At 40.6% G+C, this 15328-nt stretch overlaps 1 protein-coding gene across 1 annotated transcript in view; it reads right to left on the bottom strand.

Moving 5' to 3' along the window:
• The window catches only part of csf1ra (colony stimulating factor 1 receptor, a), a 156260-nt gene that overhangs the window by 18959 nt on the left and 121973 nt on the right, over nucleotides 1-15328 (bottom strand). The window contains exons 15-17 of the mRNA XM_028813046.2: nucleotides 14078-14237; nucleotides 12988-13067; nucleotides 11494-11603 (exon numbers count right to left, since the gene is read on the bottom strand). Coding sequence (XP_028668879.2) covers nucleotides 11494-11603; nucleotides 12988-13067; nucleotides 14078-14237 — 350 coding nt within the window. The remainder of the gene's footprint in view (nucleotides 1-11493; nucleotides 11604-12987; nucleotides 13068-14077; nucleotides 14238-15328) is intronic.

The following is a 15328-nucleotide window of genomic DNA, read 5'->3' as shown; positions in this document are numbered from 1 at the left end:
ACGTTATCACTTTGTGACATTATTTTGAGTTTGCCTGCGTTCCAAGGGTGCTATCCTGTAGTGTTTTGGTTCATTATTTGGGTTTGTTCTTTTAGATTCTGGGTTATTGCTAGGAATGTGATAGGTGTGCAGTGTGACCCTGTTGTATCATAGTCACCATGATATAGAAGATAATATAAATATACTGTAAGATGGTGGAAATCAGGACTTCAGGAACCTTTAAATCTCGACTAATTTGGACAGTCTTGGTGAATAGGATGGATGAGCTTGTTGGGCTGCACAGCCTGTTCTCATCCCAATTTTCTAATGCTCTAATGATCATTTGCATTGAGGAGTATCTGAACTTTAAAAATAATCAACAGAACATTCTAAGGTTCTTGTCTGGTTTTGACCTTTCTGTTTGTTTTTTGGTTGTTATTTTGGTTTTGTTGAAAGATTGGTAGCCTTTGAGTGTTTTAGACTTCTGATTGTTTACTGGTGATCCAGAGTCTTCTCCTCTAAGAAGTATGCTAGTTTATCTATGCCTTGCTCTATTAATTCAGGCTTATAGGATGTTTTCGCCAGTTCTAATTGTGCATAATACCAGGCACACCAGAAGCTGCTAGGTGGAGCTTTAGTCCAGTGTACCTGGTCTAAATGAAGTAACCTGGTCAGTAACCTGAGTGTCCCTACAAGGAGACTGAAAGTAAGTCCAGAAGTGGTCTTGGACTTGGGTTTAAAAGCCTTTTCTAGTCCTATGGTCAATGAACTTGAAGTTGGACGACTGGTGTCTAAAATGACTGGAGAAAGTGAGACCAGACTTTGGTGATAAACAACAAAGGAGCTGAGAAGGAAGATTTTGTGCTGGTGTTGTGGTGAGTATGTGTATACTTTGATATAAGCACTGATCTGTAGATGTGTAAGAAATGGTGGCAGATTGTTTTCTCCTATTGAATTAGAGGTATGAAGAATAGTCAGGAGAGAGAAGTGCTCAGGACTGGAGGCCTAGCAGTGCACTATTGTCATTCCTTCAAAACCTTTCAAGTAGATTGCACATTTTGAAATATGGCTTCATATCATTAGTTTGAGAAGTTCCTGCAAATATTTTGAAGAAGGAATGACAAGAATGACAACATTTATGAAGGAATGACAATGCCCTGTACTCCCTACATTCTATGACGTGCCTTGGTTCCGGCCACCTTATGACACTGAGTTCAAATGAGTCGATTATCTTGCTATAATAATAATAATAAACTAACATTGTTTGCTCAAATTGCATGTCCCTGGTTCCTTCCCTTTTTGTTGATGTAGTGGACATTTTCTTCCACTTTTACATATCTTATTTTTTGTTGATTGCAGCATGACTTCCTATTGGCTAAGGACTAAACCACAGTTCAAGTGTTCATGTGATTCAGAGCCGTCAGTCACAATAGTCCAAGAATGAATGAAGAAGACAAACCTTTCTTTACCTTGGAATAATTTAGTAGTATCAATTTAAAAATATTACATAACATTTAATCACTGGATGTGTCTGACCAGTTTGAGGCAGGCAGTGTGGTGTAGTGGTTATGGCTTTGGACTTCAAACCTGAAGGTTGTGGCTTCAAATCCCACTACTGATACTGTGTGACTGTATGCAAATCACTTGACCTGCCTGTGCTCCAACTGAAAACCCAAAAGAAATGTAACTCATTGTATCATAAAAGTTGTAAATCGCCTTGGATAAAGGTATCAGTCAAATAAGTAAATGTGAACTTTTCTTTGATATTAGACATCCTTTTCCATTTAGCGTATTTTTCAATAAGTGTGAACATTGTTAGTTTGTGCTTCCTTGTAGTTTTTCTCAAGATGTGAAAATTATGCAATGCATATTTCTTCATTTTGAAAGAAGAAACTAATATTTCAGGACCTTCTGCTTATTGTAGTTCCTCTTTACACAGTGTCCTTTTATTGAAACTGCCATATGTTTGTGTTCACACTCGTACTATTGCTGTTATATTTCAGCCGGGGTTCATCCCCTGGCTGGGGTTCAGATTTTTGTCTTTGTCTTCTTTGTTAATGTTTCATTCTTTTGTTTATGTTAATATTGCAAGTTATGTTAGAGATTGCATATTTCTTATGTGTTATATTAATTTGGGGTAGTGTTAGGTTTCTTTGTGCATAAGCTGTCTTTGTTTTGTGCCTTATGATTTGTGGGTGGTTTTCCCAAGAGGCGGGGCCACCTGCCAATCACTGCCAGGAACTTCCCACCCTATAGATCCAGAGGGTCTCTAGCAGTTCCTTGGGGTTCATTTTTAATGCACTAGGGAGCCGGTGAGTTTACTTGTGTTTTTCTGTGCTCATGCTTTTTGATATTTCTGGATATTTTTTAACCATTTTGCTCTGTCTTTTTGACTTTACCATTGGATTGTCTAGGGACTTGTTCGCCTTGGATTGCCTTTACTGGCAACTCCTTTTTGCCTTGTGTGCTATACAGAGATTTATGTACTTACAGAGCATTTTTGTGTTAATACAGTTTTTATTTTATAAAGATTTAATGTGGCCCTTTTTGCATCTAGCTGGGGTTTTTGATGGGATTTCCCCCTCTAGTAGGCATTTTTGGAAGTGGTTTTGGGACTCTCAGCCATAACAACTGCACTGTGTAGTGCCATTGCTTTAAGTCATACTGTATGGAACCCTGGCACCGCTGCACTGCACTTTATTATTATTATTATTATTACTATTATGCTATTGTATCATACTGTAACATTATAGGTTATTATACTATTATACTTTATTTGATGCAGCAACACTGTGTACCACCCTCATCCAGAACAAAAAATAAAAAAAGTTCATAATTCTGGGCATCATGCAGGTGGAAGCCTTTAACAGAAGTTCTCTGTCTTTTTCTCCTTCTTTCTCTTTTTAATCAGCATTTTTTTAACAAAACTTAATTATGAATAATAATATTAAATGTGATCTGTCATCTGACTGGCCACTATACAGTTTTGAACGGATTTTTAAATGAAAGATATGCTGATCTCATCGCAAACCCAAAAGTCGGCTCATCTTAATTGTCTTTCGGATAAATTGCAAAATTGAGAGAGTTCAAAAGGTAAGCGAAAAGTATTTGTAGACTGCCGTATATCAACAGCATCTGAGAATATAAGAGATTGTAGGGAAGATAAAGTGTGATATATTAATATGCCCATATTCAGCTGGCAGCACTGCAATCAGTGCCACTTAAGGAGCCTTGTTATACCTTACCAGAGGGGTAGCTCACCCGAGGAAGGAAAGTGTAAAGATCCAGAGTGAGAATAAAAGTAACGAGAAAAGGTTTCAGATCTGACCTGTCGCCATATAATAAAACATGTTTGATCACTTTTAAATAGGTTATATGACCTGCCACATCTCATGTCAAGTTTAGGCGGAGAACCAGTTTAAACTTTTTATTCCAGGTGCTATTTTAATGCTGCATGGGTTTTTGATCTAATATGATCAGTCAAGCAGGTGATGCACTGGGCATCTATGTGAAAGAGCAATGGTACAAAAGAATTAGAAGTAAAATGTAAAATGTGTAATCTAGATATTGAAATATGTCAATTCATCCCATTTACTGCCTAGGGAGATGTTGTGGTGTGAAATTTTGTATATGTTGATAAATATTTTGTATGTCTTTATTTGTAACTTAGACAAAGCAATGTAATATTAGTGTTAAATCATTGATAAGAGCAGCAATGGTTTGATATCCCCCCTTTAGGACTGAGTCTTTGTAATTTTATGACAGGGGTTGGGGGGAAATGCCTTAAACCAGTTTCTCTGCAGAACTCTCTCAATCAACCCCCAGAGGAAAGCCAAATTACCTAGCTGGCAAGCATCAGCTTAACAAATGGTATTGGGGGCAGGTGTGAAACCATTGTGTCGCACCAGAATTCTATTGGTCTAAATTTGCCTCTTTGATTTTAAATCAGAAGAAATTAAGTACTAAGATGCCCTAATGGCTGTAGGGTTTGGACAGAGAATTTGTTTGCTTCTACCCCGCCCCCCCCCCCCCCCCCCCCCCCCCCCCTCTCTCTCTCTCTCACACACACCATCTGATGAAGGAGCACCTGACACACCATGAACTGAAAAGGACAACACAATGAAGAGCACAGCTCAGCAGCCATACTGAGACAGGCAAGTGGCCTGTTCTGAAGAAAGCTGACTAAAAATGATGCCTTAACTAAAAACATTTTAAATAACAAACACATCTGTGTGACGCCTGAAACTACATATAAGCATTTATCAGGTTGTAAGGTTGCCAGTATTCACCTGTACTTTGCTTATTGTTATTATCTATGAAAATTATCAATAATACATTATTTAAAGTGTAACTTAACTCCTTGTCTTGTCTTTTACTACACCTAATTGCCTGAGGTTATAAATGTAGAAGGGAAGGTGGGGAGAAGTTATTTACTACAATACCTTAAAAACAGTGGCAAGTCTATGGGATTTGAGGCATTCTGACGAAGGCTACACATTAATAATACAAAAGGGGAAAGTAGAGTAAGAGAGAACTCTACTAAGACAAAACAGGAGATAAGTTACATAATCCTTGTTAATGTACTCTAATGATGAATCATTCTGACCCTTGAATGCAAGTGACTTCTACCAGGGGAACTTTGGAAAATAAACTTCTGTCAACATATTCATTTGTCCCATTTGTGGACACAACAAGCTGGACCTGCTGTCACCTACAAGCCTGTTCTCAGATGGCAGTAACTAACCTATTAACAAAGCCAGACGTTCTTGTATGTGTTTGGGGGGTTCTGGGTTGTAGCTTGTTAAATATTTATGTTTCTTGTACCTTTATAAAGTTTTAATTTCCCCTTTGGCAGAAATTATCTATCTATCTATCTATCTATCTATCTATCTATCTATCTATCTATCTATCTATCTATCTATCTATCTATCTATCTATCTATCTATCTATCTATCTATCTATCTATCTTACTGCAACTTTGTAGATCATTGTATTTGTGTATGTACACTTTATTATTGTTAGGTATATTTATTTAATTTTTGCATGTTTTACTTTGTCCCCTCTCAAGATATACCACTTTTTTGGCTATACAGTTTGATTCTTTCATTAGTTTTTTAATGTATTGCTTACTTTTGTAAAATATTTTGGGTGATTTCTGACACCACTTTTTGTGTTCTCAATTGCCACCATTTTGTCTTCCAGTTTCTATGGTAGCTCCCATGATGCTAGGGGCATGAAATTTGACTAATGACACAGCAGGTATAAAAGGTCATCCTAGAGATCACTTCCTTATTGGATTATTGATGGAATCAAGAACTTTGCTGTTCATTTCTTTTCAAGAGTTTCCCTCATTTGTGAAAGTCCTTACTGGTTTTTGACTCTCATTTTGATTTTTGAGTACATTTTGGTTTTAGTATTAGTACAGCTTTCTCTAGGTTTTTACCTTAATTTTTGCTTTTGTCTATGACTTTTTTCTCAGTATAGCTTAAAAAACTCTTGCTAGTGATTTTAGCATAACAATTATATTGTTCTATTATGTTTATTTTAATACCTTTAGTATATTATATATGTTATAACACTGTGTTCCACCTTCACCTAGAACACAAAACTCCAAATGCAAAAATTATCCAAAATAAAGAATATTTGAACAGTAGAAAAAATTTGACAAGATCAAGTCATTCAGCCCAATAAAGCTTCTTATCCTAAACACCTAAATCTTCCAAAGGGTTTATTTAAAATAAAATAAGGGCAGGAAGGGTGTAAGTGGGAGATGGTGAACAGAATAATACAATAAACAAAGGGCTGTAGTAATTCAGTACTCTCCTCACTCACTTCCTCTCTCTGTTCAGCTGGCCACACTACCACCCTCCAGTGAGCCTTTGATGCTCTCTAATATGCTAAGTGAAAACTCGAAGGCACTTTGGCCACAGGGACATTCTTAGGCATACGCGAACTATGCATCCGCGTAGGGACCTGACCCGGCCCCAACTTACAATTTTTTTTTTGTTGTCAGGCTGTGGGCCTTGGGCCCCTGTCATGCCCCTGGCACTGTAGTCGCCTGTGCCAGTCCCTCACATCATATATCACGATACCCTCCTCATCCTAAATTTTATTGTTCTGAGTCAAATTCGGAGGGGAAGCGTAGGAGCAGGGGGCAGCAGGCAGGGAATCGGGGGTGTGGCCGTGGAACTGGGAATGTATAAATAGCGATCGCTCAGTCTGGATAAACCATTGCACAACATGGATCGGTGGCGGATGGTGCATTTTGAGACTATCATATATTATTATTTGGATTATTAGTTAAACATAACGCTAATATATCACATAGGCCCTACATCCTAATCCTCGTTCCTCCAGGGTCCGGTATTAGCTAATCCCTACCAAACTTGGTTTGGTCTTTGGTTGTTAGTTCCTGTAAATACTTGGTACTGGTAGGCTATTTTGATTTTCTGTTTACAGGAACAGTTTACCGCTTACAGTTTAGTTATCCATTCCGTATGTGTCTATTCTGGTCAACGTAGTCAACACGGATGAACTGAGATAAAATGTACATTTACTTACTGAGTTACTCCCGTTATTTACCAATGGCGGCGCGCTTAGACGCTGCGGCTGTGTGCTCTCCGACTCAGATTGTGTTTTTTCCACCCTGCCTGGATAAATACACGTATAGCCGGCAGGATATTTTATCTATCGGTTTACGGAGCGAGAGTTGCTCGACCTCCGAGTTTCTCCGCGTCCACAACATTCCGGACGACATCGCACGAACACCGGGCTCTCCGTGGATTACAATCCCAGCTTCGAGGAGCCGGCGGCGGCGCAAAGAACGTAAACAAAAGAGGGGGTGCCGAGGCGGCGTGCTAGTGAGGCTAAGGAAGCAGCCACACAAACCACCGCTTCCAAGCATTTTCTCCTCAAATGTGAGGTCGCTGGCAAACAAACTGGACGAGTGGCAGCTGCGGATTGCAACGGAAAAGATCATCAGGGACTGCTGCATATTGCTGATCACGGAGACATGGCTTAATCCACTCATACCTGACACGGCGATCGAGATAGCAGGCCACACAGCACACCGGCAAGACAGGACAGAGCAATCCGGTAAGAAGAGAGGAGGGGGGCTGTGCATTTATGTGAACAATAGCTGGTGCACAAATTCCACCATAGTCACCAGACACTGCTCTCCAGACGTGGAGTTTATGACAATTAAATGCAGACCCATATACCTCCCCCGTGAATTCAATGCTATACTGCTAACTGCTGTGTACATAGCACCTGATGCTAATGCTAACTCGGCTCTGGGGCTTTTGCATGACACCATCAGCAGTAAACAGAGCAAGTATCCTGAGGCTGTTCACATCATTTCTGGGGACTTTAATCATGTAGATCTGAAAGCAGTTCTCCCTCAATTCCATCAACACATAAAGTGTGCAACCAGGGGAGTAAAAACACTGGACAAGTTGTACACAAACATCAGACAGGCCTATAGGGCTAAACCCCTAGCACACCTTGGCCAGTCTGATCATACATCTCTGCTTCTAATCCCTGCATATACTCCCCTCAGGAAACAAGCTCCCATTATGACCAGGACTGTTACCATATGGCCCGAGGAAGCCTCCCAACAGTTGCAGGACTGCTTCCAGAGAACCGATTGGGAGGTTTTCTATCACCAAGACTTGGAGTACCACACTACTGCAGTCCTGGATTACATCAGGTTCTGCACGGACAACGTCACCAGGGACAGACGCATAAGGATTTATCCTAACAGGAAGCCCTGGATGACGAGGGATGTCCAGAGTCTGCTGAAAGCTAGGAATACTGCTTTCAGGTCTGGGGATGGGGCTCTTTACAGTGTAGCCAGAGCGAACCTGAAGAGAGGCATCCGAGAGGCCAAGGCAGCATACAGAAGGAGGATAGAAGATCATCTGAGGAGTAACAACACCAGGCAGGTGTGGCAGGGTGTCCAGCACATCACCGGCTACAAATCCAGCAACTCCTTGGCTGCTGAGGGAGACGCTTCTCTGGCAGAGGAGCTGAACATCTTCTTTGCCCGCTTTGAGGCGACACCAACAGCAGCTCCATCACAACAGCCTGTTCACAACAGCAATTTACTCACAGTGGAAGTGTGTGAGGCGAGGCGGGTGATGAGGAAAGTGAACCCGAGGAAGGCTGCAGGACCCGACGGTGTGGCTGGACGGGTGCTGAAAGACTGTGCAGATCAACTGGCCGGAATCTTCACCAGGATTTTCAACCAGTCCCTGTCCCAGGCCACTGTCCCATCCTGCCTCAAGTCCTCAATCATTGTTCCGCTGCCAAAAAAATCCAACATGAACAGTCTGAATGATTTCCGCCCAGTGGCACTCACATCTGTCATCATGAAGTGCTTTGAGAAACTGGTGCGGAGTCATATCATCGCCTGCCTGCCAGCAGACCTGGACCCATTTCAGTTTGCTTACAAAGCAAAGAGATCCACGGAGGATGCTGTGGCCACAGCCCTTCATGCTGCCCTGACCCACCTGGAGCAGCAGGGGAGTTACGCCAGACTGCTCTTTGTAGACTTCAGCTCGGCGTTTAACACCATCCTCCCACAACGACTGGTGTCCAAACTGGCAGATCTGGGACTTCCATCACTCACCTGCAGTTGGATACTGGACTTCCTGTCGGGTCGCTCCCAGAGGGTCAGGCTGGGTCTCCACACATCCACTGCTCTCAGCCTCAACACCGGGACGCCGCAGGGTTGTGTGCTCAGCCCGCTCCTCTACACCCTCTACACATATGACTGTGTCCCCACTCACCATAGCAACAAGATTATAAAGTTTGCGGATGACACGACGGTGGTCGGACTCATGTCGGGCAAGGAGGGTGAGCTAGCATACAGGGACGAGGTGGAGCGACTGTCAGAGTGGTGCACAGTCAATAACCTGCTCCTCAACAACAAAAAAACAAAGGAGCTTGTTATTGACTTTAGGAAAAACAAAACTGACATCCAGCCACTCACCATTGGTGGGGCATGTGTGGAGAGGGTCCCGGTGTTCAGGTTTCTGGGTATGGAGCTGGAGGATGACCTGACCTGGAGTGCCAACACCAAGGAGCTGCTAAAGAAGGCACAGCAGAGACTGTATTTTCTGAGAATTCTCAGAAAGAACCACCTCCCAAAAAATCTGCTCCTTGCTTTTTATCATTGTTCCATTGAGAGTGTGCTCACGTACGGACTGTGTGTGTGGTACGGCAGTTGCACTTCCTCAGAAAAGAAAGCGCTACACAGGGTCATCAGGATAGCGGAGAGAACAATTGGTTGTACCCTCCCCACTCTGGAACAAATCTACACCTCCCGAAGCCGCAAAAAAGCAATAGACATTTCGCAGGACTCATCACATCCCGGTCATTGCCTCTTCCAGCTTTTGCCATCGGGCAAGAGATACAGAGCTATGAAAACTAGGACAAACCGCCTTAAAAACAGCTTTTATCCGAAAGCAATCATGGCCCTGAACTCAAAATAAAACTGCTCTATATTATTCTTCCAATGTGCAATATATACCTTAGGTCAACAAGTGCAATTTGTATATTTATTACTATTCGGTTTGTTATTATATTCTGTCTTTTTGTCATTTTAACCCTTATTCCTCACACTGAGTTGATTGCACCTTCAATTTCGTTGTTCCTTTGTAAAAGTGACAATGACAATAAAGATCTATCTATCTATCTATCTATCTATCTATCTATCTATCTATCTATCTATCTATCTATCTATCTATCTATCTATCTATCTATCTATCTATCTACTCGATCGGTACTGTGTAGGAATAATGTCCAAATTGAAATCTTCACCTAAATCCCTAATAATATTGTCATGCCAGTGTAACTTTGCCAAATGCACTATAGCAAGCGTTAATTTTAGAGATTTGTTTTGGATTCATTCAGAGAGATCCCCATAAAATCATGAAATATCCCTATATTACCGGCCTTTACCAGATCCAGAACAAAATCAATATTTTACCACTCTGCATACACACAAGCGTACATGTAGGCTTACTGGTCATCTAAGGCCTTTTCCAGACGTTTTATTAGAACACCCTCTTGAGCTCCGGGGGAGCTCCTACCGCCCAGAACCCCCCCCCCCATCCGGGGCCTGCACATTTCTGAAACGTGTAGGGCCCCCAAACTGCTAAGAACGGCCATGCTGGCCAAAGTGTAGGTTGGGAATGATCCAGATGGCCACATCTGCCAGACACCTACAACACTAAGGCACATCTTTACCGGCTGCAAAAGAAGCCTTGATCAAGGGTGATAAACTTGTAAGGACAACCAGGGTCTCTTTCAATAGGCACTAATCCTAGAAGAAAGGACAATAATCAACACATGCCTCCCCCTAACTTTTGGCTTCATTTACCTTAAAGCCTTCATACCTACAGGACAGATCCCAAGTAAAACAATGATGAAAGGTGAATTAAACCCTTCTTGATTGTACTCATCACTTATGATGGTTGTGTGGTTGTATTTGTACAATATAATTTAAGTGAATTTTTAAAATATTTCTCAATCATTCTCTTATGAAAGAATTTTTGGAGTGGAGTTTGGTTTGAATACACAATGGGATGTCTGAAAATTGAAAGTACACCTGATGAGAAGGATTTAGGAGTCATGGTGGACTCGACACTATCAACTGCCAGAATGCCAGGTTATATAGCATGATGTGTGAGTACAAGTCACAGGAGGTTCTGCTCAAGTTTTATTACACACTGGTGAGGCCTCATCTGGAGCACTGTGTGCAGTTTTGGTCTACAAAAAAGACATAGCAGTACTAGAAAAAGTCAAGAGAAGAGCAACTAGGCTGATTCCAGGGCTACAGGGGATGAGTTATGAAGAAAGATTAAAAGAGCTGAGACTTTAAATTTTAGGGAAATGAAGATTAAGAAGAGACATGACTGAAGTGTTTAAAATTATGTAGGGAATTAGTCCAGTGGATCGAGACTGTGACTTTAAAATGAGTTCATCGAGAACTCGAGGACACAGTTGAAAACTTGTTAAGGGTAAATTTCACAAAAACATTTAGGAAATTTTTCTTCACGCAGAGAACCACAGACACATGGAATAAGTGACCGAGTAGTGTTGTGAACTGTAGGACTTTAGGGACCTTCAATACTAAACTTGCTATTTTGGAAAAAAATAAATGGATAGGACTGGTGAGCTTTGTGGAGCTGAATGATCCGTTCTTGACTAGATTGTTCTTATGTTCTATTGTGCTAATTTGTCCTAAGGAGGCATTAAACAGTTTTGGTTAGATGAAAGATAAGAGCTTCAACTTTTCTGGTGGTTTCTATACAGTCCATGCTTTGAATGGCATGAATGTTTCCTTGAAATTGGCCCTGTGGATTGTGGTGGACATTGGTATAATGTCCAAAAATAAGAAGTGAGAATACATATCATATATAAAACTCTTGAACTTTACACTTGTCTTACACCTGAGTTTCTAATATTCTTATGCTTTTTACGCTTTGCAATCTTTTGAATTTCTCTTACATTTCTTGACGCAAGAAAATGCATTCCCTGTGCCACCTGATAGGCAAATCTCAGCAAATCATCCATGTCCAGTGGCCAGCAATCATCTTCAATATAATCACATGTGGACCCTGAAAAAGAATTCACAATAAGAGCACATCACAATAGCATTTTAATAAAACTAGAGTGCTTGAAGAGAGCTAAATCTAAATGAGGATGGAAAAATGAAAATGACCCTCATTATTTGTACAGGATGGGATTTTAATAAATAAATAAATAGGTTAGAAGCACAAGCTGATAGAGCGCATTGTCATACCAACTCAGGATCCAAGATTAGGACCCGAGTGCATGCAGTGGGTGACACCTCAGCACCACGCTAGTTCAGGTGGAATGGAACAGTGTGGGGATTTTTATGGTAGCTAGAGTGCCAATTCTGCCACCAACCCCAAGATTTTTCCCTTCAGATTGGAGGGTCTACATGCAGGGCTGGATGCAGATTAACGTCATACCCAGGACAGAGCAATTGCAGGTCAAGGGCCCAAAGGAGTAGAGTCACTTCTGGTGTTTACGGGATTTGAACCAGCAACCTTCTTATTGCCAGTGCAGATCCCTAGCCTCAGAGCCACCACTCCACCCATTAAATAAATAGCAGCAGCACAATGTAAACTCTACTATGGCTCTCGGCTACCAAGTTTTTTATATAGCTCAAACATAAAATATAGGTTTATCCAGGTTCCCAGTTGACTCCTATACTGGCCCAAATAAAATTAATATTGGCTCAGTCTATAAGACTTTATAATTACTAGAGGGGAGTGTACAGTCTGAATTTAAAAATGTACCATATGAAATAAGTAATCTAATCATACAGTAGTCTCCCACTTAAGTATGCAACTTGAACCTGCGAAGTTTGTGCGTACTTAACCGATAGGTGCGTACTTTAGGTTGGCCACTCCGAAACGCAACTTGAACCTGCGAAGTTTGTGCGTACTTAGCCGGTAGGTGCGTACTTTAGGTTGGCCACTCCCAAAACGCAACTTGAACCTGCGAAGTTTGCGCGTACTTAGCCGCCACTCCCAAATAGCTTGCATTTCGCTACGATGTCAAAGAAACCAAACGGCAAGCGTCTCAATGAGTCTCAATGCTGCAAAATCATCTCGAAGCTAAGCAAAACGTCTGCTACCAGTAAGAGGGCCATAGCGTGTTATCGAGGATCAGCTGCTCTGCTCTGAAGTTCAAATTGAAGCTGATGATACATTCGATGATCTTAAGAAATCGTTTGAATCATTTCAGAGCAAGATCCGGACTGTCTCCCTCAAAGCCAAACGCAAGAAACTTCAAAACCTTCACCAAATGACGATTCATGACATGTTTAACTATTAAATCTTGAACCCAGAATTTTAGGGAAAAATATGCGTACTTAACCGGAATGCGTACTTAAACGGGTGCGTACTTAAGCGGGAGGCTACAGTAAAGGCATAGTACTGTTTATAGGAAAAAAAATGGTGAATATTTTACCTTGGGCTGAGTTGTTTGCTGAATTAACAGGCTTCATTTCCTGGTAGCCAACTGAACAAGAGCTCGAAACCCCACTGTCACTGTAAATAGATACAGGTGTTGTTAGAAGAATCAGCAATGGCTCCAGTACTGGTGTTTGATTCTCAGTGTAACCTTCAGGATAGAAGGTATGGGCCTGGGGGTCAAGAAGTTTCATGCATAACCTCAAGATAATAATTCCACTGCTGACTCTTATCTTACAATTCAGCTATTTACGTAGATGGTTGGCACTCTATACTTGGTGCAGTGTGAACTGTCGCCAACTGGTAGAATTTTTTTTTTTTTTAATTCCAGACGTGGGTTCTTCTGCTTTAAATGTGAATATTCAGTTTTGATATTTCAGTGCCATTGGCTAACTGACTGCTAACAAAAATGGAACATCTAAAGGACTAATAAAAAACAGTTTTATTGACTCAGAGTTAGACGTGTCTCTGCATGCTTTTGGGAAGCAGCTAAAAGACTCTGGTAATAGTAATTGCCCACTGAACAAGGGGTTGGCGCTGTGTGCTAATGCATTCTCTCTTCCTCTCTCTACAGAATGGAACATTGACAGCCATTCCATTGCTGACATCACTCCCTTTGTCCGCCCTCCCTAACCCTTCTTGCCTGGATCCTATATGACCGGAAAGTCGGCCATGTTTGACTTTGTTCTACATTGGATACCCGTCTCAATTTATCATCTTTGTAAAGAGATCATTTCTTTTTTGATTTCTTTTCATTATATGGGGTCATGGGCCAGCCTCAAATCATTCTTGTATATGCGTCTTTTCCTTCAAACAGTATGTGTGAAATGGATAGGAGCAGTAGAGTAAAATAGTCAGAAGGAGCATTAGATTTCTATGGCTGTATTATTCTGTTTCCCATTTATGTTCTGGTTTCTGTTAGAACACTTGTTTCTTGAGAAGGGACCTACAGGCCTGGATTGAGTAGGGTCTTCAGGGAATATCTAAATATGGAGTTTTGCTTGTTTGCTTGATTCCTGTGTTTTATCTATTTTATTCAATCGTGGATGCTGTGATATATATACAGGTCTATTGTGTTATCTTTTTACCTTCGTAGATATTTCTTATCAATTGTCAGGTTCTGATAGTCATTGTTTTCCTGCATCACTATCCCATTTCTGATGCAAGTAAGGAAATTTTCAGATTTTTGCCTGAGGAAGTTTAACAGGTCACCATAGCTGCAGTATTCAGTAATGACAAGCACCGGACCTACAAACAAAAAAGACAAAGGAAGCAGTATTAACATATAAATTTAATAATTCTGAAGGTGTGGTTTGCATTGAGTAGCCCAGGATTTAATGTGCAAATTAAAATGGAGCCAGTACAGTTCCTATCACCGACTACTTATGTCATCTAAACGCATCATGTCATCTTCCAATCACATTTTAAAAATACAAAAACTATCTGAACTATCTCCATGTTATTTGTAAGTTGATTTAGATGAAACTTTCAGTTAATTAAATAAACATAACATTATGGTGTAAATTAGTGAGTATAAAAAAGAAACAAATATGAATTTTCATATGTGGAACAGTTAGCTCATTTGTTTAACAGCTTTGCTTTGCTGCAGGATCTATACTAGAACACAGGGATAAGTCCAGTTAGAACACAGAAAGTTGGGCTATTAGCTTCCACACATTGCCATCTTTCATAAGGACAGTTTAACTATTCATCAGTGCCATGTGACCAGGAATGGAGCTGATGCTGTAAGCAAATGACAGTGCACACCCTAACCAGTCTGCAAAATGGCTTCTCAGGTGGCTCCAATGTGCCCCAGGTTCACTACCTGCTTGCTTACTACTGGCATAGTAACTGCAAGTGACAGATTTTAGATTTGTGTGGTATGGCTACATTCAGCTTATAGATAATTGCAGGTTTTTAATCTATCAATTTTCTTAATTCGAAGCCAATTCAATCTGTAATATGTCATGTCATATAAATATACAGTATACTAGAGCTCATTATGCCAATCAAAACATTTTAGTTACTGTTAAGTTTCTTTTTCTTAAGACTTCATTAAAATGTTTTGTAAGCCGAAGCAAATTAGTACTTCACTGTGCTTCACTATTTTCAAACAACTTGTTTTGACTGTTTTTTGTTTTCTCATAGCAAGATTTTAGTTCTTTTAGTTCTGCTTCTAATTGTTTATATATGCCTAAAAATATCATATATTTCATGGATTTGAAATCATTACTAATCTTTACTTTACTCTGCATCCTTTTCTATTTTTCTGTGGTGGAGTTGTTGCACCATCATCGCTACCACCACCTGATCAAAATCCTATACAGCTGCTTGTGATG

This window comes from Erpetoichthys calabaricus, chromosome 11 (assembly GCF_900747795.2).
Source record: "Erpetoichthys calabaricus chromosome 11, fErpCal1.3, whole genome shotgun sequence".
Taxonomy (NCBI): domain Eukaryota; kingdom Metazoa; phylum Chordata; class Cladistia; order Polypteriformes; family Polypteridae; genus Erpetoichthys; species Erpetoichthys calabaricus.
This window is presented reverse-complemented; position numbering and strand designations above follow the sequence as displayed.